The 25,916-nt window shown below is 38.9% G+C and overlaps 1 protein-coding gene across 23 annotated transcripts in view; it reads left to right on the top strand.

Moving 5' to 3' along the window:
- The window catches only part of ANKS1B (ankyrin repeat and sterile alpha motif domain containing 1B), a 301,097-nt gene that overhangs the window by 179,048 nt on the left and 96,133 nt on the right, over positions 1-25,916 (top strand). For all 23 annotated transcript variants that reach the window (XM_034402922.3, XM_034402923.3, XM_034402926.3 and 20 more), the window contains 2 exons: positions 5,631-5,729; positions 23,440-23,592. In XM_034402922.3, the coding sequence (XP_034258813.2) occupies positions 5,631-5,729; positions 23,440-23,592 (252 nt within the window). The remainder of the gene's footprint in view (positions 1-5,630; positions 5,730-23,439; positions 23,593-25,916) is intronic.

Below are 25,916 nucleotides of genomic sequence, written 5' to 3' on the forward strand. Positions count from 1 at the left end.
TCTCCATTCCCACCCCACTCTGGGGTCAGCCAGAGGTGGTATTTGCCGGACTGCTCAAAATTTCCACCACTGGCTCTCAGAACCTGTCAGAACCTGCTGGATTTCACCCCTGGCCTGATCTGGTGTTCAATAGCATGCCAAGGGTAATCTATATGAAGGTGGGAGGGTAACAAAATTAGCGTGCTTTCTTGGAGATTTCTGAGTCCTGGGTTGCAAAATTGCTCTCAAATAGATTATCTGTTATCCATAATAGCAGTTTATCCCAAGGATCCTTCCATATCTTTCTGTGCCTATTTTAGTCATCAAAATAGACCCATTCCAGGTTGCCAGGATCACCACAGCACATCACCGCTGATTGCCACCTCCGCACACCGTGTCTTCAGCCTACAAGCATCACATTTTGGTCTCTGCATGCCCCATTATTGACCTCAGTGTGTCACATTTTCAGCCGGTCCAGGTGGCAGGGATCACCTCCACTGCTACGGATCCCTGCCATCTGGAACCAGCTGAAAATGCGACCCGCGGAGGCAAAAAACAGGGCATGCTTTTGATGTGCTGTGCTGTGGCGATCCCCGCAACCTGGAACGGGTCTAAAATGGAGCGTGCGGAGGCTGAAAATGCGATGCGCAGAGGCCAAAAACGGCCGAAGGGTGGGAGCTGGCAGGTGGCCAGGGCTTCGGCAACATTTGGTGTATAAGATGCACAGACATTTCCAGCCACTTTTGTGTGTGGGGGGGGGGGAGTGCATCTTATACTCCAAAAAAATACGGCATCTAATGTGTAATATAAATGAAGCAAATGCTTCTCAAAAGAGATATTTTGTCCAATACTTAAAAAGATTAAAAGAGGATATCACTTTGTACAAGAGAATCATATTACTAAAAGAGATAAAAAATGATATATAAAAATTTGGATAAAGAATTTATTTTAGTAGGAACAAAAAAAAATGTACAGACTTTGGTTTAAAGGGATGAAGCTGACCTGAGAAGATCTAAATTCAGCTTCCACCCAACCAATCAGAAAATTCATTGAGCCCTACCTAACTCTTAGGGTTGTTGTTGCATGCTACCTTTAGTTTAAAGAAAAAAAATGAGATACTGACTAATTAATTAATTAATTCATTCATTTATTGCTAAAGGAAACTTCAAACTGGATCTACCTGGGGCGAAACGATCTAAAGATCTCATTTGAACAAAAGCATGTTTTTAAAGCAGTCAATTTCTTATTAATTTAGACACTCTTTCTTGCATGAAGAGTCGAGTCAGAGTGATCAGGCAGTATTTCCTAGTATACTTGCTTGATTTCAAATATAGTTCCTACCCCCCATTGTTTAATTAGTATATCAAAGAACATTATTGAAAATGCTATAAAGTATTTTATGTCACATGTTAATAGCAATTGCACTATTTTTTATAGTGATTCATTTTGTACCAATTGTGCCAAATTATATAAGTAGAAAAAAAAGGAAAAACTTAAAAGTGCTTCATTCAAATAATAAGTGCCTATCAGCAACCACCTTCCATTAGCACTCTAAGTCTGTTAATAAATATAAATAAATAGATTTTATTTTGCTCAGTTTCTCATTTTTTATAATATTGTTTATTCTAGACCCACTTTCATATTTGTTTACATTTTTTTCCAGTCTGCATAAAAACCCACATGCAGGTCCATACACATTTGAATGTACAAATTTTTGCATTCTCTTTTCATATTTACTCCAAGTTATTTTGGAAATAATTTTATGGCTGTTTTTCCTAATTTCAAAAATGGTTCTACCACTTTTTTATTTGTTCAATTAACTGATTTAAGGTGGTTATTGTTATTTATGAGAGTTAAATTTCAACAAAAACTATGGATAACAAAACTCCAAATAAAGAAATTTTCATTCAATGCCAATTGGGGAAAGTTAGGTGCCAACACCCATGATCATATTTTTTTCTCCTCCAATCTTTCATAGCAGTTGTCTGTGAAATATATCTTTATTTGCTTCTTCTGCCTTGGTCATGGCAGATCTTACTGGGTCAGCCCAATCACAAGGCTTCTCATGGAAGCTGTTTTTCATTTTCATCTCTGCTCACAGTGGCATCACTGCTCTTTAAAGCTCTTTCATATATATAATGGAAGACTCTGTCAATCATGCTGCTGGGCAGCAGTGCTGCCCGCAGACTGCTTGTGGGCTGCAAGCAGCACTAGCATCCAACAGTGTAATTGAGAGATCCACAGGGACATTTTACAAACTACACAATTTTTTAGGACGAAGTTAAGAGGTTCCTTTACTGAGATAATCAAAGATGTACAAAAGCTACTATGAGTCACATGGTGCAGATAGGTTGATCTCATCACCAATCAAATGAGTCACTCCCAAAAAGCCACTAGGTAATCAGGCTAACTCAGAAGGATGCATCACAATCAGTTTTGTGCAGACAATTTAATCCTAGCCTTTAACCTAATCCTAGCCTTAGCCTTTATACTTTACCCATGCACAAAAGTCTACCTACCACTTTGAATATCTGTGAAGTAAACAAGGCAAAAACTATTGATAACTACGTATAAACTTTTATGTGTATATTGCAGTCTGGTCATTATTAATCATAGACACATAAAACAACAGTTAACAAGATCATGAATAATGAAGATGATCTATACGTTGATGTATAACTCTTTATGTTCATGTAATAACAGTTTGGGAATTGTAATTTTTTATTTATTTTCATATTGTTGAACTGTCTGTCTTCCTCAGAAGTAAATGAGGTAAATATGTACAAAAATGTGTTAATTCAATTAATATCTCACCTATCTTTACATCTATCTGAGCACTACGAACTTTAAGGATAAAACATAGTTGAACCATATATTTCTCAAATTTCACAAACCTATTAAAACAACTCCAAGCACTATATTATATCAGATATTTGAACATTATAAACTAATATTTTTTCATGTTTTTCTCTTTTCAAACTTTTTCTAGACACTCACAAAGAAAACTATATACCAGTTCCTGACTTCCCCTAACACTCCTAGAACTAGAGGAAACTTGTCAAAATTGTATCTTATGTATATTTAATTTTTATTTAATCCAATTAAGACACTCTCTTACTCTAAATCATCTGGACAGTTCACAATATAATAAACAATAAATATACAACAAAGATCAAAACATGATGGGATCCAGTCACTTGGTAGAATAATTTAAACAAAAACACATCCAAGAAGGCGTTCCATCCACCCTAACCTAAAGCATGGAAGAACAACTAGATCTCCAAGGCCTTACACAATGCCGGTTGTAAGGGAGATTTCAGGGAAGATTTCATTCAGAGGACAGGTGCCACTTCCTGATTTATGATAGTTGGCATTGTTTAATTAAAGGAATTTGGACCATGCTAACTGGCATGTACTAGCCTAGCAGAAATTTTGGGATATATGGTCTCTCAAACCCAGAGTCCCTTGGGAGTTGGGCGGCATAGAAATATGATTAATTTAATTAAATTAAATTAAACCTGGCCCTATATTTTGTTGGGCTTTATAGATGGTGACCAATACCTTGAATTGTATCTTAGGATGTTGGCAGCCAGCGCAGCTCCCAAAGATGCATTGCTCAGAAGTGGCTCCCAAAGGTGCTTTGTATTCATACCAATGAATACTCATCACTGCCTGTTACACTGCGTTCTGAATTGGTTGAAGCTTCTGAGTGGTTTTTAAGAGCATTATCACATAGAATGTGTTACGGTAGTCAAGTTGTGAGGTAACTAGAGCATGGGTGACTGTAGGAAAAGCCACCTGATTTAGGGAAAGGTGCAATTGGCACATTGGATGGACTTGTGCAAAGGCTGCCTGGCCATATCTGCCACCTGTTCTTCAAGAAAGACCTCTGAATCCAAGAGTAGCCCCAGCTTCATATGATGTTAAACAGAAAGAGAAAGAATATTGAACCCTGGTGTAACCCACAAATGCCTAAGGGATAGCCTATCTCCCCACCAACTTTGTCTGGAACTGGCCATGGAGGAAAAGGGAGAGAACCATTGTAAAATGGTGGTTCCTGACCCCCATAGCTGGTCCAGAATGATACTGTGGCAATCATATTGAAGCCACTGAGTGTTCAAGGAGGACAAGGAGCGATGTGCCCGTTTCATCTATGCCTCATGTCATCAGCAAGTATAACTGAAATTGAATCTCAGCCTGAAACCTACCTGAAATAGCTCTAGATAATTTAAGTTATGCATGAAGATTCAGTTTTGCTCCTCTCTATCAGTAGAGACATTGAACTAACATGTGATTCTCCATTATTGGAAAATGAAGAGCTGGACAGCACAGCAGCTGTAAGCGAGCAATTTCAACAAATGCAAAATGCTCTGTAAAGTAATTTTTTTTCTATTTTTGGAACTTTCTTCATTCTTAAATCTTATTCCCTTTTCAAAAATGCAGTGCATATATCGTAATATTGCCCAGAACTAAAGTTTGGATTTAAAGGAATACTGTGTTTAAAACTCATAATATAATCATATTCTACAACTTGGCAGCTATTTAATATCGAGTACCTACTTTATTGCCTAACAGATATGGGAAACTAAGAAACAAAAAACATGCTTGTGTTTGCCAATAAATTTATCATACATCTATTCCCAATTTTAGAGCCTTGATCACACAGTCACCATTTTATGAAAAAAGTTTCTATATGTTGTATAAACTGCAAACTCAATGAAGTAACCAAGTTTTCTAAAGATTCTAGTAGAACAGACATAATTTAAATGAGGCTAAACTGACCAATGCTTAAATGTTGTAAAATATAACTTCTATACATTTTAATTTGATTCCATCTCACACATGAGGGGAATTGGGAGTATTGTTAATTGATCACTTCATTTTACTTAAAACCTTTAGGATGATAAAGTCATCTTTTGAAAATCAGATGTAACATCCAAGGTTGTCTATCAAATGCTATATCAAATAGGAAGGGAAGAAAACAAGATTGCATTCTGTCTCTGCTTTTGTTTCAGATTAACAAAAACAACATGATGTATTACTTTAATAAATGACACTTTGATCTTTCAAGTTGCTCTATTCAGATATTCTCATAATGACAGACTGTTCATGTGTTTTATACAATAGTGCAGGGAGGTTGGCTTGGAAATAAGTTAAAATTTTGAGTTGTACCAGAGATGAACTGCTGGCATGTAAATAGATAAGTGGTTTTCAAATTTCAAACACTTATGAGTGTTTTTCCATATACGGTATATAATGGTAGGAAGACCACTCCCTTATTGCCCAAAATGCTCAGAAGAAGATAACTGCAATAAATTTTTTATGTTCAAAAGAATGTCGTATAAGCAGCCTTTAAATTATTTTTGGCCCTGAAAGAATTGTTTTTATTTCAAGAGAATTACTGACAACTTGAATAACTTTCGAATAATTACTGCTATTGTGAATGTAATTTTTTCTATTTTTTGCTTCTGAAAATAACTTGCAAACTTTTCATTTCAGTCTATCTTAAGATAATTAATCAGGATTTAATCTGTAATTATTTAGCATGGCGTTAAATATTGTTTGTTAAGGACTATGTAATTTGAAATGTAATATTATTACTTTTTAAATGTATTAAAATATCTATCAATATTGTTTGTTGTTCACTTTAGGGAAGCAATGTTATGGAGGATCAGGATCTCTTGGAAATTGGAATACTTAATTCTGGACACAGGCAAAGAATTCTACAGGCAATTCAGCTTCTTCCAAAGGTATCTTTGTTGTTGTTACAATATCTGAATTCATTAAAAAATAAAATAACTGACAGTGTACAGTGATGCCTCAGTACTCAACTGCTTCAAAACTCATCAAATTTGGTACTCAGAGCATTTTAATGCAAAAATGTTATTTCAATACTCTTTGTTTGTTTGGTACTCAACACGCTATGAAAGGAGAACGGACAGGAAGTTGGCCATGCCGGGAAGGTTGCTGCAAAAGGAAGAGGGGACTGCTGTAGAGGGTGACCAGGAAATTGGCCATGCTGGGAAGTCTTAGTCTTCATCGTAGATTAATATATTTAAAAAATTCAAAATAAATTTTACTGTGGATTTTGGTGTAGCTGTTTCACTGGGCCATTTTGATTTAAATGTGGCTGTTGTTTGCTTGAGTTTGGGATTTTTAGACAGCCATATTTTCACTTTTCTTCATTAAAATAACTTTAAAAATTATCTTTTAAGAGAATCATAATAATTCTGCACAGTTCTAGTAACAATAACCTTATTACTAGACACATGCAACTTAAATGTTTTATGATTTTAATATTTTTGCGATTCAATAAAGATGCATTTTCTCCCAAATACTGTTGTTGTGTATCTACAGATTGGCCCAGTGAATTCCTCCAATAGCTCATTTAGTATCACCATGTCTTGCTTTCTGATGTACAAATATTCCTTGTCCAGTCCTCTGTTTCAAAAATCTTAATTTTTCTATTGACCAATCTATGTGCAGTCTTAAACAAAGGAAGTATTTTTCATCCTATTCTACATGTTCCCCATATTTCAATAATTTTAGACTCGTTAATCCAAAAAAATAATGTTTCATCAGATTTGCTAAAAATATCTTGATCTACTAAATATCTAGATGCATGATGAAAATTTTATTACCACATGAAGAAAGGCAGGACAGAAGTTATTCCTTATTTATTTGTACAAATCTAGCACCATCTGAGGGTGGGAGCGGGGAAAGAAAGGGGAAAGTATTAGCATACTTGGGAAAGTTTTTTTTAAAAAAAAACACAAATTTTTAGAAAAGATTTTCAGAAAAAGCCTTATAAATAGAGTATCCTGTAAATAGGCTGACATTGTTTCTAATTATCAGCTCTTGTATTTGTTGTTAACATTCTGAACTAGATGCAGCTTTTTCTGTGTTTCTGCTGTCCTGATTCTTCTGTTTTCCATTCATAATAATATGTTCTGCTTTTAATAGCCTTTCTATATTTTTAATATATTTAAGTAATTTTGTAATAATTTTAAAAATGTATTGCTTTTAATCTAATTATGTACCCAATGGTTTTTGCCACTAAATCTGTCAGACTGGAGATACTCTGAATCCTATCAGTAAAACAGCAGGCCCCAGGAACTGTGCCTTCTCTATTATGGTGCCCATCTTGTAGAACAACATCCTCACAAGATGTGGACAGCCCCAAACCTCTTGGCTTTTGGGAAGACCTGGCTTTCATCTGAGGCATTGAAGCCAGGATGTTAATGGGGCTGTGGTGGGTAATTGATTTTGTTTGATATGCTGATGTTGTGACTTTTAGGGACCTCAACCCAGTTGCTCTCAACTTGATTTCTATAGATTGATGTTTTTTTTTTTATTTTTGTTCCCTACCAAGAGTTTCCTTGGGTAGGTTTGTTTGCCAGGAAAAGTAACACAAATCTCTAAAATGTGTTACATACATAAAATTCAACATTCCATATCCCAATTTTTAGTTGTAACAAAATCTCACCAAAGGTATAAAATGGTCCAAATATTCAAATGTAAACATAATAAAATAATACCAAAGTTTAACATGACAGAAATAAACCTTTTTTTTTTGACAAAAGACAAGCTCTAATATGCAACATTTTCCCATTCCAAATACCAATTCCAAAGAAAACCACTCTAAATAGCAATTTATCCTAATCAAATAAGCATTCCATAACTTTAAACTATAGACCAGGGGTAAGGTGACCAGATTTTGACATTGGTAAAGAGGGACATTGTGGGCGTGGCTTATTTTGTGGGTGTGGCTAGCTGGTCATGTGACTGGGTGGGCGTGGCTAGCTGGTCATGTGACCGGGTGGCCATGGCTATGTGTATAGGGTAAGGTGAACAGATTTTAACATTGGTAAGAAGGACACCATTGTAGGCGTGGCTTATTGTGTGGGCGTGGCTTGGAGGCCATGTGACTAGGTGGGCATGGCTAGCTGGTCATGTGACCGGGTGGCCATGGCTATGTGTATAGGGACTACTCAGAGGGCTGAAAAGTCATTTCTGACAGGTCCTCGCACTTTTGACTGGTCCTCACACTTATGACCATCCTCACATTTATGCCCGTGCAGTATTCTTAACAACCATGTCACTCATTTCACAACTGCTTCTCTTCACCATGGTGACAAGATAGGGCAAAAACGTAAAATGTGAGGACAGTCGTAAGTTCGAGGACTGGTCAAAAGTGTGAGGACCAGTCAAAAATAACTTTTTCAGCCCTCTGAGTAGTCCATATGCACAAAAGGACTAACCAGAGGGCTGAAAAAATCATTTCTGACAGGTCCTCGCACTTTTGACTGGTCCTCACACTTATGACCATCCTCACATTTATGCCCGTGCAGCATTCTTAACAACCATGTCACTCATTTCACAACTGCTTCTCTTCACCATGATGACAAGATAGGGCAAAAATGTAAAATGTGAGGACAGTCGTAAGTTTGAGGACTGGACAAAAGTGCGAGGATCAATCAAAAATAACTTTTTCAGCCCTCTGAGTAGTCCATATGCACAAAAGGACTAACCAGAGGGCTGAAAAAATCATTTCTGACAGGTCCTCGCACTTTTGACTGGTCCTCACACTTATGACCATCCTCACATTTATGCCCGTGCAGCATTCTTAACAACCATGTCACTCATTTCACAACTGCTTCTCTTCACCATGGTGATAAGATAGGGCAAAAAACATAAAATGTGAAGACAGTCGTAAGTTCGATGACTGGTCAAAAGTGTGAGGACCAGTCAAAAATAACTTTTTCAGCCCTCTGAGTAGTCCATATGCACAAAAGGACTAACCAGAGGGCTGAAAAAAGTCATTTCTGACAGGTCCTCGCACTTTTGACTGGTCCTCACACTTATGACCATCCTCACATTTATGCCCATGCAGCATCCTTAACAACCATGTCACTCATTTCACAACTGCTTCTCTTCACCATGGTGATAAGATAGGGCAAAAAACATAAAATGTGAAGACAGTCGTAAGTTCGATGACTGGTCAAAAGTGTGAGGACCAGTCAAAAATAACTTTTTCAGCCCTCTGAGTAGTCCATATGCATAAAAGGATACAGCAATAGAGAGGGATGAAGGAAGGGAAGGGAAATTAGAGTAGGAGTGAGGGTAAGAGGGGGAGGAAGAGAGGAGAAGGAGAAAGGAAGAGGAAGTAGGGAGGAGAAGAAGAGGGGGGAAGAGAAAGTAAGAAGGAAAGAAAAGAGAGAGGTGGTAGGTTTGAGGAGAAAGATTGCTGTACAATAAAAAAGATGAAAGGGAAGAAAGCCAACCCCAAACAAATATAAAGATATTAAGATAAAGAATGAATGGTTAAACTTTAAAGAATAAAAGAGAACAAATATGAATAAATAGCAGTAATTAGAAACACACATACAAACATACAATTTATTTTCTTTGAACAGAGTATTTGGCCGGTTCACAAATTTAAACAGTGTTTAGTCACTTCAATTAAATTTACAATTTCTATATTTCCTTTTTGCCATATTTATTCCTCATCTTTTTTTTTAAAAAAACCAATATTACCCTTCATCTTCTATTCTATATTATACCCCTTTCCATTGTCATCTATTTTTATATCCATCCTCACATTGTTTAATTATGTAATTATGTAATACAGTTGTTTAATACAAATTCAACATTTTAATATAAATCAATTAGTTATAAAACTATCTTTTTTGTATATTAATCAGTATGAACATGAATATTCCAATTATTTCCATGCAATCCAATTTCTTACAAATCAATTAATTATATTTACCAATAATAATAAACCAAATAATTTCCCCCATATATTCCTCTGAACCACAACTTAAACATTTCTGCTTTCAATACAATATACAATTAATAGTATCTCAATTCAATTATTACAATTCCCTAGTTAAATACAGCTTTTTTTTCTTTTGTGTTTTAAAATCTTGAACTCTCCTCCTAAATTTCCCATTGTTTGCAGTTTTTCACCTACCTTTTTTGGGGAGGAAAAATAAAAATAAAAATAAATCTCTCTCTGCCTCATTTTGTCACGTTCCACCAAAGATCCTGGTTTCAGTTTCGTTTCTGCAGCTTAGCTAGGGGAAAAAAAAACTGCTTCAGGAACTCTTTACACTGATTGCCTGTAGGGCGGCCCTTTGAAGCCCCGGGCAAGAGTTTAAACAGTTTTTTTTTCTTCTAGCCATCAGCTGGGGCTCAAGAGGCAGCGGGACTGAGGAGGCAGAATGAAAAATCGGGACTTTTTTGAAACACCGCGGGACGCGGGACAAATTGCTAAAAAGTGGGACTGTCCCGCCAAAAGCGGGACGTCTGGTCACCTAACCAGGGGTGTCATGAATCTGGCCCACAGGGTGCTTAGATCTGGCCCGCGGGGCTGCCCTGGAAACAGTGAAGGGCTGGCCTGTGGTTCCTCTGCTAGCAAAAACAGAGTGTGAGGCCTTCCTGAGCTCTCTTTTCTCTGGCAAAGGGTTGCAGGAAGCCATCACAGCTGAAAACAGAGCTCGGGAGCCTGTTTTCTCTGGCAGACCACTCAGGCCACCACAGGTGCCCCTGACACAGTGAGCTGGCCATGCCCACTCTGCCCCCCAAGGTCAAACACAATCCTGATGCAGCCCTCAATGAAATAGAGTTTGACACCCTTGCTATAGACAAATAAAATAAAATTTAACAGTTATAATCTCTCTTTTACAAAGATCACCAAACTTCCTTATTTTCAATATAGACAGTTAATACAAAACCACTTTGCATAATATGTAGTTAGGATACATTAAGTAATCATAGACAAGAGAACTTAAACACCTTATTAAGCAATTCCAGTATACCACATTTTTAAAATCAAAGATATCTGCAAATCCAAAAAGAGGCAGCCAGAATAATACATCCTATTTTATTCCTGATCAAATAAACGAATTTGGTACTTTTTTTGTCTTCTAAACAGAATAATCTTTATCTTTAATCCAGTCAGATTTTTTCAGTGCTTTAAACAATCTCTCTTGCAAATCTAACAAAAAGAAATTATTCCAATTGACCTCTGGGTTTGTTATTTTTATTTTCTTCCTAATTTTTATTTTCTTCCTAATTTTTATTTTCTTCCTAATTTTTAAAACCCTTTCAGTGTTCTCTTTGTATCTGATAACAAGTTCTTATTTAGAGTCTCAGTCATGTTTTCCTTGGGTAAATTTTGTGCATATTTTGTTCTGTAACATCTTATTCCGGGAACATACTGTTTCCAAAAAGAGGCAACATAGCTGACATAATTAATTCAAAATCCTGACGCTGGTTCTTGAAAATATCTTGGATCGTTATTTTAAGTTACTTGTCTTATTGCATTCCAATTTCAAAAAACATTTTTCTTTCCCATAAAAATGCAATTACTCTTTAACAATACTTTAAAAATCCAATATTCTGATGTTTTCTGAGTCCTTAATTCATTTAAAACTTTTTGTAGCCAAAACCTTGTCTCACTTTTTGCTGTTTATTTTAAATTCTTAAGGATTATAAAATATATCTTCATATTCATAAATTAAGAATAGAAACGACTCATCCAGTTTTGTTTAAATTCTTTGTGGCAGTTAATAGATAATTAAAAGGTAGCTAGCAAGGGAAGTGAGATGGGGGGGTTCAAAACCCATGGCTACTGGTTCGCTCATGGGTGCGCATGTGACGCTTCTGTGCATGCAAAGTGGGTGGGCAGAGCCTCCTGCTGCCACCGCTACTGGTTCACCTGATCTGGGGCAAACCGGTAGCAACCCACCACTGAAGTGAGAGAACTTTGAAAAAGGCTCCATTGGCAGCTGGAGCAATTTTGGCACACTCCCTTGTCTGCCAATCCCCCTCCCCCGAGATCACTCTTGTGGTTTCTTTGTGAGAAACAACTGTAAGGAGAAACAACTTGGGCAATATTGTGTCCTCTCTTTGTCCAGAGAGGATTGTAGGAGCTGAACTACTCATCAGCCTCCTTATTTATGGCCACATCTGCTGTGTTTTGCACAAGTTGTCTTCAACCCCATTAATCACAAGTTACTTGGTCTTTCCCTTTCACTTGACTCCTAATTCTTCCATCATATAATTGGTTGATTCCTTCTCTCTGTATGACACACTATCTTAGTAGACATTTGTACAGTAATTTTCGTAGTCAGTTTACATTCCTAGAGGGCCCATTCATTCCTGACCATGTCTCTTCTTGTTATATCACATACATTTCTTAATTACTCAGTTTCTATTGAATTCAAGTTATACTTCTTCTAACATACTAATTTCCATATAATAGTCTAGGTAAAGACACATTTCTTGATGGCATCATATTTCTCAGAAGATTAATTATTAATTAATCATCATTAATTATCATTAGATGTCTATTTAGTTACACCAGTCATTTCAAGAATTTAACTAACTAACTGCCTTTACATGCAGTCCAGAAACTTAAAATAAAACTAGTGGCTGTAGTAATAAAAACTGCCTTTTACCACTTTTGGCTGATACACCATCTGTAATTGTCCCTGAACAGGGACAATGTAGCCCCAGTATCTGTGTCCTTATATACTGCCCTTATGTATGGCCTTAAATCTTCAGATGTCAAATGGAGCAACTCACCACATCTGTACTGAGTCTAGCCCTTGGCACATAACACCACTGCCTAAAATGCTTCCCTGGCAGCATATTGTAGTGTCTATTCAGACACATATCAGTTAGGCTATATTTTGCTGTCATTCTATAGAACACTAAATAACTTGGCAATTGGATCGAAGGACTTTTGTCTCTCACAGAGATTTGCCAAACGTAGTCATTAGCAGAGATCCTGCTAGTTCTGCTCACATAACCATTCTTTCCAGATGGAAATTTTCACTCATAATTTTTTTTAGTTTAGAGGAAAGTTATTTTAGAACTGCAAGAACAGTATTACAATGAATTTTGACACTTTCTTGTGTTGTAAGGATTTATTGTTTTGTACTATCAATGAACATATGCAAGTGAACATACACATATTCAACATTCTTTCATAAGCATGTTTACCTAAACATCTAGAATGTCAATACTTTCATGTAAACAATCTTCTTTAATCGGGGGCGGGTTTCAAAACCTGTCGCTACTGATTCGCTCATGCAACACTTTTGCGCATGCGCAGAAGTGTCTGGGCGGGTGGGTGGAGCCTCCTGCCACCACTGCTTTGCCCAAATCAGGGTGAACCAGTAGCAGTGAACCCACCACTGTTTTTACTACTACTACTACTACTACTACTATTATTATTATTATTATTATTATTATTATTATTATTATTATTATTATTATTTCAATTTATATACCGCCCTTCTCCTATTGGATTCAGGGCGGTGCACAGCCAAGGATAAAAAACATACCAATACAAAATTTAGAATTAATTAAAAGAATTATACAGCTTTGGCCCACAATTTAAAACAATCCAATTAAAACCCAATTTACACTTAAAAAACTAAAAAGCTAAAAAGAGCTAAAAAAGAGCTTAAAAGGGGGGGGGGTTCACGCCAGCCCTGCTTGATGGAAAAGAAAACTTTTTAGGGCACGCCGAAAGGCCTGGAGATCTGGTACCCTTCGTATCTCTGGGGGCAAATCGTTCCAGAGGGCAGGTGCTGCCACAGAGAAGGCCCTCCCCCTGGGGGTCACCAGCGGACATTGCCTGGCTGACGGCACCCTGAGGAGTCCCTCTCTGTGGGAGCGTACTGGTCAGTGGGAGGCTATCGGCGGCAGAAGGCGGTCTTGCAAATACCCAGGTCCGATGCCATGGAGCACTTTAAAGGTAGTAACCAACACCTTGAAGCGCACCCAGAAGACCACTGGAAGCCAATGCAGCTCGCGCAGGAGAGGCATCACATGGGAGCGCCCTCTTGCTCCCATAATCCCCCGTGCGCCCGCATTCTGCACCAGTTGGAGCCTCCGGGTGCTCCTCAAGGGGAGCCCCATGTAGAGAGCATTGCAGTAGTCCAGGCGGGAAGTGACGAGCACCTGAGTGACTGTGTGTAAGGAGTCCCGATCCAGAAAGGGATCGAATCAGGCGGACTTGATGAAAAGCCCCCCTGGCCACGGCCATCATATGCTCTTCCAAAGACAGCCGTGTATCCAGGAGGACGGGTGGCCACACGGTGGTATCCATTGGCCACCCACGGAGCCCTCTCCGTGGGGGCCAATGATTTGCCCCCAATAGTCAGCATTGGCACCAGCTGGCTATATCGGGACGCCAGAAGCCACAGCCACTCGGTCTTGGAAGGGTTGAGTCGGAGCCTGTTATTCCCCATCCAGATCCGCACGGCCTCCAGGCACCGGGATCACTTCAAGGGCATCTGTGGGATGGTCTGGGGTGAAGATGTACAGCTGCGTGTCATCAGCATACTGATGGAACTCCACCCCAAAGCCATGGATGATCTCGCCCAGCGGCTTCACATAAATGTTGAACAGAAGGCACTCCACAAACAAGGCGCCTCCTGGTTGACCTCTGCCCCCCTGCCAACACCGACTGCAACTGGTCAGAGAGATAGGAGGAGAACCACCGCAAAACGGTGCCCCCCACTCCCAACCCCTCCAACCGGTGCAGCAAGATACTATGGTTGATGGTATCAAAAGCCGCTGAGAGATCTAACAGGACCAGGATAGAGGAGCAACCCCTATCCCGAGCCCTCCAGAGATCATACACCAATGCGACCAATGCCGTTTCCATGCTGTACCCAGGCCAGAAACCGGACTGGAACGGATCCAGATAGACAGCTTCATCCAGATACCCAGGAAGCTGTCGCGCCACCACACTCTCAACAACCTTCGCCAGAAAGGGAAGGTTGGAGACCGGACGATAGTTAGGCAAAACAGCCGGGTCCAGAGCAGGCTTCTTGAGGAGGGGCCTCACCACCGCCTCTTTCAAGGCGGACGGCAAGACACCCTCCCTCAACGAAGCGTTGATAATCCCCTGGAGCCAGCCTCGCGTAACCTCCCGGGAGGCCAGCACCAACCAGGAGGGACACGGGTCCAGTAAACATGTGGTCGCGTTCAGCCGCCCCAGTATCCTGTCCACGTCCTCGGGAGCAATACTTCTATACATGCATATATATATACTGATATTTACTTATAGTCACATAAAATGTCATCCATAAATTTATACATAAACATTTTCTTGGATACATAAACACAACTTTGATATTATCCCCATACTGATGTGCTGCAGAAGAGGAACTCATTGTTTATCAGAGGCAAACGAAGACAAATAAATGTAAGTTTAAAGAGCATCAATACTACAAAGAAACAATTATTGGACAAGTAATCTCTCAAACAACACCTGGAAGCATGCCTCTGGTCAGGCACTTTTTGATAAACATTTACAGGAAAGCAGAAAGAAGCCTACATCATCAGCTAGCACTGCCATCCATGAGAAACATTTCAGAAAAAGCCAACAGACTATTAAAACCACACGGTGTCACTATAGCAGGCAAACCAACTAAATCTCTCCAAACGTCTTAAGTAAATTAAAAGACCCAGTAGCCCAAGAAGAAAAAACAGAAATCATCTACAACATACAGTGTAAGGACTGTAATAGCCAATATGTAGTACAAACAGGCAGAAGACTAGCAGAGTGCATCCACAGTTAGCAGTCAGAAGACATGAAAACAGTTAATGTTTTAACACATGGACAGACTCAACCATAATTTCAACTGGGAAACTGTCAGCATGTAGACTAAGCTAAATTAAAAAAATATGAGGGAATTCCTCGAAGTTTAGTATACAGATAAGTCAGCATCAACAGGCACATAGAGATAAACAACATTACACACCATTTCCAACGAAACAATAAAAAAGCTAAAAAAGGAAACAAAAAAACCAAAAGACTATTGCAATGCACTGTATATGGGGCTACCCTTGGAGAGCATTTGGAGGCTATAGCTGGTGCAGAAATAACAGTGGTGCAGACAGTTTGGGGGTCCCCAAAAATGACCTCTGTAATACCACTGCTCTGTGAGCTACATTGGTTGCTGGTCTGCTTTTGGGTGCAATTTAAGGTGTTGCTTGTCACTGCGTTCTTTTATTTACCAGCTGAGCTCTCATTTCTGGACTATCAGACTTTCCGTAGCTTGCCAAGAATCCTTATCAGTAAGCTAAACTACGCATGTCATCCACCCACATTCCTTCTTCACACATCTTTCCTTTCTTCTCCTGCCAAGAGACATCCGACTGAGAAATAGCCGGCACGAACTTTTGCAAAAATGTAACAATTAATTTTCTTAGTTAGTGAGATGTTTTATTTTCTTTATAACAAATAAATGAGTTTAATTAGAAGATATATCTTCGGGTTTTGTTTTCTTAAAGTATGCTGGCAAGGAAAAGTCTTGATCCACTCCTCTTAATCAAGGTGCAAGTATCCCAAAGGCAGAATGGGATTAATCAGCGCCCTGACACCTGGTAGCAGAGGGCGGTTTGAATTATGGCTTTTTCCTTGCTTTGTTACTTTGATAAGACCTTTAGGCTAATTAGACAGATGATTATTTATTTTGCGACCGAGGAACGCTAATTAATTGTCTGCTAAGATGCCAAAAAAGAAGAAAAATGGAAAAATGAAATTAAGACCACTCTTCGTAAATGATTTGATTGATTTTTCAAACGAAGAAGAGGCAGAAAGGAGGCTTTCAAGTTTCCAGCTGCTCACCTCAGCCACCTGGCTAGAGGGAGCCATGGGAGGAGAAGAAACGGATGAAATGCTCTTACAAAGAGTTCAGAAGGAAGATAAAGACAGAGCTGCTTTTGAAGGTGAAGCACTATGACTGAGGTCAGTAACGCCCCCTTCTAATTATGCAAGCTCTCAAACTGTCTCCCCAGAACCTTCTGAATTTGTAACGCTTGGTGCAGGGCCAGATTTTCTACAAACGGCCGAGCATTTTCACCCCCACGCAGAGAGAGAAATAATTCATTATTCTCCTCGAAGCTCTCAGCTCGCCCTGGATGAGCAAACTATAAAAGCCTATCGTGACCAGATAGAAATTTTTGAACAGAAGCTATCTCAAACAAAAATGGCTTTATCTATGTTTGAGCAAGATAAGAGAGAGTCTAGTGTTTTCAAAATCTCTAAAAGCGCCATTTTGGCTCCTTCTTCTTCAGAGCCAAAGACACACCCCCTGGTGGATTTTGTGTCAGGCCAATCAGAACAGAGAGCTGTGCACACGTCACATGTCTTACATAATCACTCCTATTCTAAGATTAAAAGTGCCACATCTGCAGAGAGATTAGCTGAGCTGCCCGAAACTAAAGGTGCAGCACCATCTGCTGGCGAAAGTAATTCACTAGAGAAAGCTGAAAGGCATCGCAGCCTACATGAACATTTTGAACTATTACAGAAGATTCTATTAGAGATGTCTTCAACTCACTCAGAGATTCAGGCTGCAATGCAACAAGTGTCTCCACAGGCTCAATCTCCAGCACCCCCTGGTGGTGCTGGTGTCCTTTTAGATGGAACACAACCACACTTAATGCAGCAAAGGCAAATGACTGCATCTCCAGCAGGTCATGTTAATATTGCAGCTCAAATGCCACAGCAGCCACAAATGCATGCACACGTGCCTCCAGCTGTACAACCAGGGCCAGCTCCTGGTCCACCTCCAGCGCAACAAGTGCCTTTACTTCCCCAGCCAGCACCTCAAATGCATATTCCTCAACAGGCATCTTCTGTTGCTCCACTGGCTGGTGAGTCAAAATTAAAGATGTCAGGACAGAATTATAAGGCCTGGGTCAGTGAGATTGGATTGTTACTTGGCAGAGAAGGCACTCACTGTATGATTTTTAATCCCCCTACTCAGCCATGGTCCCCTGCAATAAGAGATTTAGAAACTAAAGCTTGCACAACATTATTGATGTCCATGGATACTGAACTGCAGGTTACATTTTCGCCTGATGCAACAGCCCAACAAATTTGGGCCCAATTGGAAAATTGCTACAGGCCTGTCTCAATTGAATCTTCATGTTTGCTCATGTCTAAATTCCATGGTTCGAGATTGAAACCTGGTGAACAAACTGGAGGACATTTGACCAAACTGAAAGGACTGAGAAAAGAATTAAGAGAAAGAGGCTATAATATTGATGATATTCAAATGATCAGCATTATTATTAACTAATTGAATTATGAATGGAAAGATGCCATTACAAAGATTAACCAAGTCCCTATTGCTCAACGCACAATGGACAATGTATGCAGACTTTTAATTGAAGAAGAAGCACTCATATTAGCCATGCCACACTTGAGAGGACCACCCGCATCAAGAGCTCCAGTTAGGCGCCCCTTCCGAGGAAGGACCTACACTCCAAGGATGCCAAGATGCTACATCTGTGATCGTGTGGGACATGCCCCCCGGGATTGTCCCCAATGAGTTCCAGCTCCCGTCACGTACCAGCCCAGAGGAACAGACTCCAGAGGCAGAGGCAGAGGCGGAAGACAAGGTTGTTGTGGTCGCCGGCGTGATTCACAAACTCCACTCGCCACATTGGCTTTAACCAATGATCCACAACCTCAACCAGAGTACGACAGACAACTCCTGTGGACTTTGGACAGTGGTGCAGCTTTGCATGTTACCTACAGAAAGGAACTTTTCACAGAGATGCACGAGCCTGAACCTGAACTACGTGAACTTTATTTTTTTTCAAATCATCCTTGTCAGGTCAAAGGAAAAGGAACTATTTATGTTGAAGAGCTCGATGCATTCATTCCTGATGTTTATTATATACCAACAGCAACCAGTAATTTGCTTAGTCAGTGTCACTTGTCTAGAGCATTAAAGTTCCAGGTTCACCACCTCGAGAAAGCAAGTTACATAGTTAAAGATGGAGATATTGTTGCTGAAACCATGTTAATTGGTGGTGTTTATTACTTAAAGCCAAAGCCTAAACCGCAAACACAGGCAAGTATACAAACTCCAAAAAGGGAGAGCACAGGCCCAGAGAGAGATGCTCCAGTGAGAGATCCTGTTGCTGCTCCAAAGGCTCCTAAAGCCAACAAAAAGAAAATTGGGAAACAGGTTGCTCAGAGCAAGCCTGAGGTTCCTCATAAAACTATTAATGTTGAGAATTCACTAACTGGTAAACCTTTGCATTCTAGGTGTATCCATAAATGGCACAGAAGATTGGGGCATGCCAGTTTCTGTGTTCTTAGGAAGATGCCGGAGTTCGCAAAAGGTTTGGATCTAAAGGGGTGTAAGGTGTTTTTGGATTGTGCTGTCTGCAAAAAGGCCAAATCCAAAGCAGCAGCCATTCCCAAACGCGCTACACACCTGTCAACACGCATTTTTGATTTGGTACACACTGACATAGTTGGTTCTTTTCCGCCATCTTTTGGTGGTAGAAAATATTTTCTAACAATTGTTGATAATTATTCTAGATATGGATATGTATATCCTATGAAAGAAAAATCTGAGACCTTTCAGATCTTTAAAGACTTTGCAGCCCTTGTTTCTACCCAACACCAAGTTCACATCGCCAGAATCCAGAGTGATCGTGGTACTGAATTCATGTCTCAGCGTTTCCAAGACTGGATGCGTAAGAATGGAATTCTTCATCAGACTTCGGCCCCTTACACACTGGCTCACAACGGAGGGGTACTGCAAACCATGATGCGTTGTCTCCTAGAAGACGCCAACCTTGATATGATATACTGGGGTGAAGCTATAAAATATGCAAATTACATTGTCAACCGTACTTGGAGCAGTGTAATAAATCAGACTCCTTTCTTCATGTTGTATGGCTACAAGCCCGATCTTAAAAACATTCATATTTTTGGTTCATATGCTATGGTGAACATTCCCTTAGCTCAAAGAAGAAAAGGAGGTCCAACAGCAAAGAGACTGAGATTTATGGGTATTGATGATCCCTCCACAACGATATTCTTGGCAACTGACAAAAGCATCCTTGCCTTTGATTTGCAATGTTACACTTCCACCTGATAATTTCACACAAATCAAGCAGCTTCCTGATTCAGAACAAGACAAATGGTATGATGCAATGCAGGTTGAAATGGACAGTCTAAAGAAACTTAAAGTGTTTACACCTGCAAAACCTCCAGCAAACAAAAAGGTCATTGGCACTCGATGGGTCTACAGAATCAAAAAGAAGCCAAATGGTGAGTCATTGTACAAGGCCAGACTTGTAGCTCAGGGTTTCGCTCAACGTTATCCTGAGGACTACACAAATACTTATTCACCAACAGTCCGAACTGAGAGTGTAAAAATTGCTTTAGCAACTGCAACTATTTTTGGTTTAGAAGTTTTCCAGTTCGATGTTGACATGGCTTATCTACATGCAGACCTAGATGAAGAGATCTACGTGAGAAGTCCTCCAGGATTCCGAGAGCAAGAAGGGGATACCTGGTTTCTAAACAAAAGTCTTTATGGTCTGAAACAGTCTGGTTTAATGTGGTATTTATGTCTTACTGACAAACTAAATTCAATGGGCTTTATTAAGTCCAAAACTGATGAGTGTGTGTTCACAAAAAGATCTAACAATGCATATGAGATAGTTCTTGTTTATGTTGATGATATTGTTTATATTGGTCCAAATAAGCAAATGAGTGAAATTTTTGCCAAAACTTTGCAGCGATACTTCACATTGAAATCATTAGGTCACATTAGCACTTATTTAGATGTTCAGATTGAAAAAACACAGAAGGGGTTTAGTCTTTCACAAGAAGATAAAATTGAACAAATTTTGCATCATTGCAACATGAAAGATGCTAACACAACAAAGACACCCATGCAAACAGATTTTCACAACTTGACACAAGAAGCAAGTCCTGAGTTCGAGGATCAAACACTTTATCGTTCAGTTATTGGGTCACTGTTGTTCATTAGTAGTTGGACCAGACCCGACATTGCACTTAGTGTTAATCTCTTGTCTCGACACGTAGGTAAGGCAAAACAGTTTCATTGGACATGCGTTAAGAAATTATTGAGATACCTAAAATACACTAAACACATGAAGTTATTGTTAGAACCAACACATACTGATTATGCAGAATTATGTTGTTATGCAGATTCTGATTGGGCAAGTGATAAGAAATCACGTAAAAATACTTCAGGTTATATGATGTTCTTAAATGGATGTCCTGTTTATTGGCAAGTGCGTAAACAGAATTTTGTTTCTTGTTCATCTACTGAAGCTGAATATGCTTGTGTTTCAGATGCATGTAATTCTCTAACTTGGTTTGATGCTTTAGTCACAGATATCTGGACACACCCGATCCGACCAATTACCGTGATGGAAAACAATGAATCAGTGGTTTATATTTCTGAATCACATTTCACAGGTTCTAGGTCCAGACACATTGACATCCGTTATCAAAACATAAAACATTTAGTGAAAAAAGGTTTGTTAAAATGCAGTATGTATCTACACATGATCAAATTGCTGATATGCTCAACAAACCACTTCCAGCAGCTCAACACGAGTATCTGCGTAAGAAGATGTGCCTTATTTGATGATGTACCTGATATTTGCTCAACTGGCAAAAGAAGGGGATTGTCACTGCGTTGTTTTATTTACCAGCTGAGCTCTCATTTCTGGACTATCAGACTTTCCGTAGCTTGCCAAGAATCCTTATCAGTAAGCTAAACTACGCATGTCATCCACCCACATTCCTTCTTCACACATCTTTCCTTTCTTCTTCTGCCAAGAGACGTCCGGCTGAGAAATAGCCGGCACGAACTTTTGCAAAAATGTAGCAATTTTCTTAGTTAGTGAGATGTTTTATTTTCTTTATAACAAATAAATGAGTTTAATTAGAAGATATATCTTCGGGTTTTGTTTTCTTAAAGTATGCTGGCAAGGAAAAGTCTCGATCCACTCCTCTTAATCAAGGTGCAATTATCCCAAAGGCAGAATGGGATTAATCAGCGCCCTGACATTGCTGATCACCTTTAAAGCCCTTCATGGCATGAGTCCACATTACTTGAGGGATCATCTCACTCCATTAGGATTGGCCCATTGCACTCATGCCAGAAGAGAAGGCATGCTATGGGGCCCATCAGCCTGATTATTCTGGTTGGTGGGAACCAGGAGGAGCCTTCTCTGCTATTATTCCTGCCTCTGGAACATCTTGTCCCCCAATGTGAGGTTGGCCCCTTTCATAAAGGCTTAAAGTCCTGGCTCCCCCAGTTCAATGGGGGAAACACACAGTGGTGGAGGTTGATCAAGTACAACCTCCCCCCAATCTATCCTGCCCTCCCCCTGTATCCTTAAAGATTAATCTTTGCTTTTAATTTATTTACATTGTAATGTAGATATATTTTATAAGCAGAATGTAAATGTTTTAAATAAATAAGCAAATAAATTAAGGATAGAAATGTATGCATGTAGGAAGTACAGGTAGAACCCGACTTATGACCATAATGAATCCTGCCAATTGTAAGTCATGCTGTTGTTAAGTGAGTTGCTCATGTGATTGTCTTGCTTAATGATCAAAAATTGTGCTTTCCCTGTTGCAAGTGGAGTACAGGGACCTCAGGAGTTGAGGATGTCCTGGGACCTAGGCCTGTCCTAGGCCCGCATTGCAACATCTCCTTCACCCCTAAGTCATTCTGTGGTCTGCTTTCAGACTTGCTGGGTCCCCAGAGGCCATGGGACTGCCTCCTGCCTTGCTGGGTCTCACACCCTCCTCCCCCCTCCTTTCTGAAGATTGCCTTCAGGAAGAAGCAGCCAAGCTACCACAGAGCCTTTCTATTTAGAGTCTGTGTAGAGTGATGGCACTGTTGCAGAAGTGGGTTCCATTTTGGAAATGACCACAATTCTCACAATCTAAGAACTGTGTTTGCTCTCAAAATGGTGCCTGCTTCTGGGATGGCATTACACAGCTTTTTGGTATGGAGGCCTCAGGGTGGATTCCACCTTCTTCCACCTTTTGAAGGTGATCTCCCAGACTCCATATAGAAAGTTGAAGACTACCTATAAAAAGACATATTATTTTGACAACATTCTATATAAATGTATTTGACAACATACACAGGAAGGGAAGATGAAAACTTCTTTCAGTTGCCTACCATGAACTCTTTGGTGTGTATGTATCTGTGATGGGTTGCTATCGGTTCACCCTGGATCGGGGGAAGGGAGGCTCCGCCCACCCACCTGGATGCTTCTGCGCATGCAAGCACGCATGCGCCCACGAGCAATCAATAGTGACGCGATTTGAAACCCACTACTGGTATGTATGTTTGTATGCATCAATTCCATATCTATGCTAAGTATAATTTTACACCATATGGCACAAGGTCATGCAATTTAGAGCATATTACAAATATGAAGAAATATTTGTAATATGCAAATTGAAGAAATTTAAGAAGTATTATAATAGAAGTACATTTTAGTATTTTTCTAATTTAAATATTCTGATGTAATGTTCTTTTTATTTTATTTATTACAACAAATCTAATAATGAGAATACACTTGAAAATTACTTTGAATATTTTTATATTTCAGATGAAACAGACAGGCAGTGATGGCTACAACCCCACCTCTGTAGCAGAATGGCTAGATTCTCTGGAACTGGGAGATTATATCAAGCCCTTTTTGATAAATGGCTATACATCAATGGATCTTGTAAAGAAAATATGGGATATTGAATTAATTAACGTAAGTTGATGCATTTCTTTCTTTTTTAAAATATCTCAGTTGTAATTCTAATGGATGAAAAATGTTTTACTTTTTCAACATAATGTGGCTAATGACATCTGTGTTCAGAAAATGCTGAGGCTCAGCAGTTCAGAATTGCTTCTTCTACCTAAGCAGATATACTAGGCTATTCCTGCTAGCCCAGCTTTCCAATGTCACATCCTTTTTTCCCATTCAGTCATGTCCAATTCTTGAGGACTACCTGAACAAGTTCCTGCACTTTTCTTAGCAAGATTTTTCAGAATTGATTTGCCTTTGCCTCCTTCTTAGAGCTGAGAGAAACTAACTGGCCCAAGTTCACACAACTGGCTTACTTTTAGCTGCACACAAACATATTCACACTGAGACCTGTTGCACACTTGTCACCTAAAACACTTTCTTGTTGCCATTTTACAACAGTATAAGAAAACAAAAAATACAATTATAAAAGTATTATTTTCTTTTCATGATTGCTTTTAATAAGCAATTATTACCGTATATCAATTGTCTCACATCTTTGTAAAATATTTGATTTCATATTACATAAGCATACAAATAAGGCATATATAATGAAACTATTTTGTATGCCCAATGATTGTACTCACAGATAAGAGTTGGTATCTCAAATAATATTCAGTTGAAAATTTAAATGTGGATTCCAAGACTAATTTCAGAGATACAATAGCAACATTATGTTGATATCAAACTATCAAACAAAACAAAAACAAACTTATTGGGACTATCTGGATTTTAATTGGAACAGTTTTGTTTTTAGTGATAAGTCATACAGATTGTATTGGCTTTGTTTGAAAGTATTATAGTATTATTTTGTGTCTCTCTTTTGAAATTTTAGGGAAATCTTATTAATATTAATATGATAAATTTATTATCATATTCTAGTATGCCAGTTTATTTTTCATTTTATTTTTTTTAATTTGATTTATATGCCGCCCTTCTCCGAAGACTCAGGGAGGCTTACAATGTGCTCAGCAATAGCCTTCATCCTTTTGTATATTTATACAAAGTCAGCTTATTGCCCCCACAAACTGGGTCCTCATTTCACCTACCTTAGAAAGGATGGAAGGCTGAGTCAACCTTGAGCCTTGGCGAGATTCGAACCCTGCAGTAATTGCAGGCAGCTGGTCTTAATAAGCTTAATAACAGGGTGCCTTAAACCCCTGTACTACCAAGGCTCTTATTATGGCATACTAGAAAATGTCTATCATTTCTATCAAAGTTTTTCTCCTGAAAGAAATGACTATTCAATTTTTGGGGACAATGTATTTAAATGAGGATAGAATGCATTTTGCTCTTTTCTTCTGGCCTGGAGAACGTCTTTTATGAAAAATACTACTTTTGATTTATTGAGAATAAATGTAACTACCTAAGGGGAAAAAGCAATCTTCTTGTTCTACTTGCTACTACTCTCCTAATTATCCCAAATGATATTTTCAGGTTAAGTACCAAAAATTAATTCTTTTCATTTACTGTACTTCAGATATTTCTTCAGGTATGGGGAAATTATCACACAGACAATGAATCATTTATGATGAATCATGTTATTACTTAACAATTTATTACAGGGTTAGTTTATAGTTCCTCATATAAGCCATCCAATCAACCTTGATTCCTGGAATCTGCCTGGATTACTTTTCTTAGAAAGACTTTTGGGAGTGGTTTGCTATTGCCGTCTTCTTTCTGAGTATAAGAGAAGGTAACTGGTCACCCAGCTAGCTTTGCTGCCTAAGACAGGACTAAACCTTAGAATATCCTGACCTCTATTCTAATGGTTTTTAGCCATTATATCAAACTGGTTCTCAGATGATGTTGCTTGAGTATCATCGTTACACTTCAAAATGTTACAATATACAACTTTCTACTTTTGTTTTTAAGCGAATATGCTAACATACAATCATATCTAAACTGCTATCACATTTCCCCATTTTCTATGGTATTTCACCTATATTCTTAGGCAGAAATAATATGACATCTAAAGAATTTACAACATTCTACATTCAGGCAATTCAGATTCTCAGGATTTTGGTGGTGGTTATAAATCCAGAGCTTTGCATTGGGAGCCAGTATAGTGTGGAATAGTATTGAAATGGAAGTGGGAAAACCCTAGTTCAAGTCCTCCTTCAGTCACAGAATCTCCATGGGTGATTTTGGGCCAGTTATTATCTCTCACCCCAAACTATTTTATTTGGTGGGACAATAGTTGTGAAGAAATAAAAGGAGGAAGGGTACTGTATACACTATCTTAAGCATCTATACAAAAAGTAAAATATATATATCTAACAAAAAAT

Source organism: Pantherophis guttatus, chromosome 7 (genome assembly GCF_059756535.1).
Source record: "Pantherophis guttatus breed Tessera chromosome 7, ASM5975653v1, whole genome shotgun sequence".
Classification (NCBI taxonomy): domain Eukaryota; kingdom Metazoa; phylum Chordata; class Lepidosauria; order Squamata; family Colubridae; genus Pantherophis; species Pantherophis guttatus.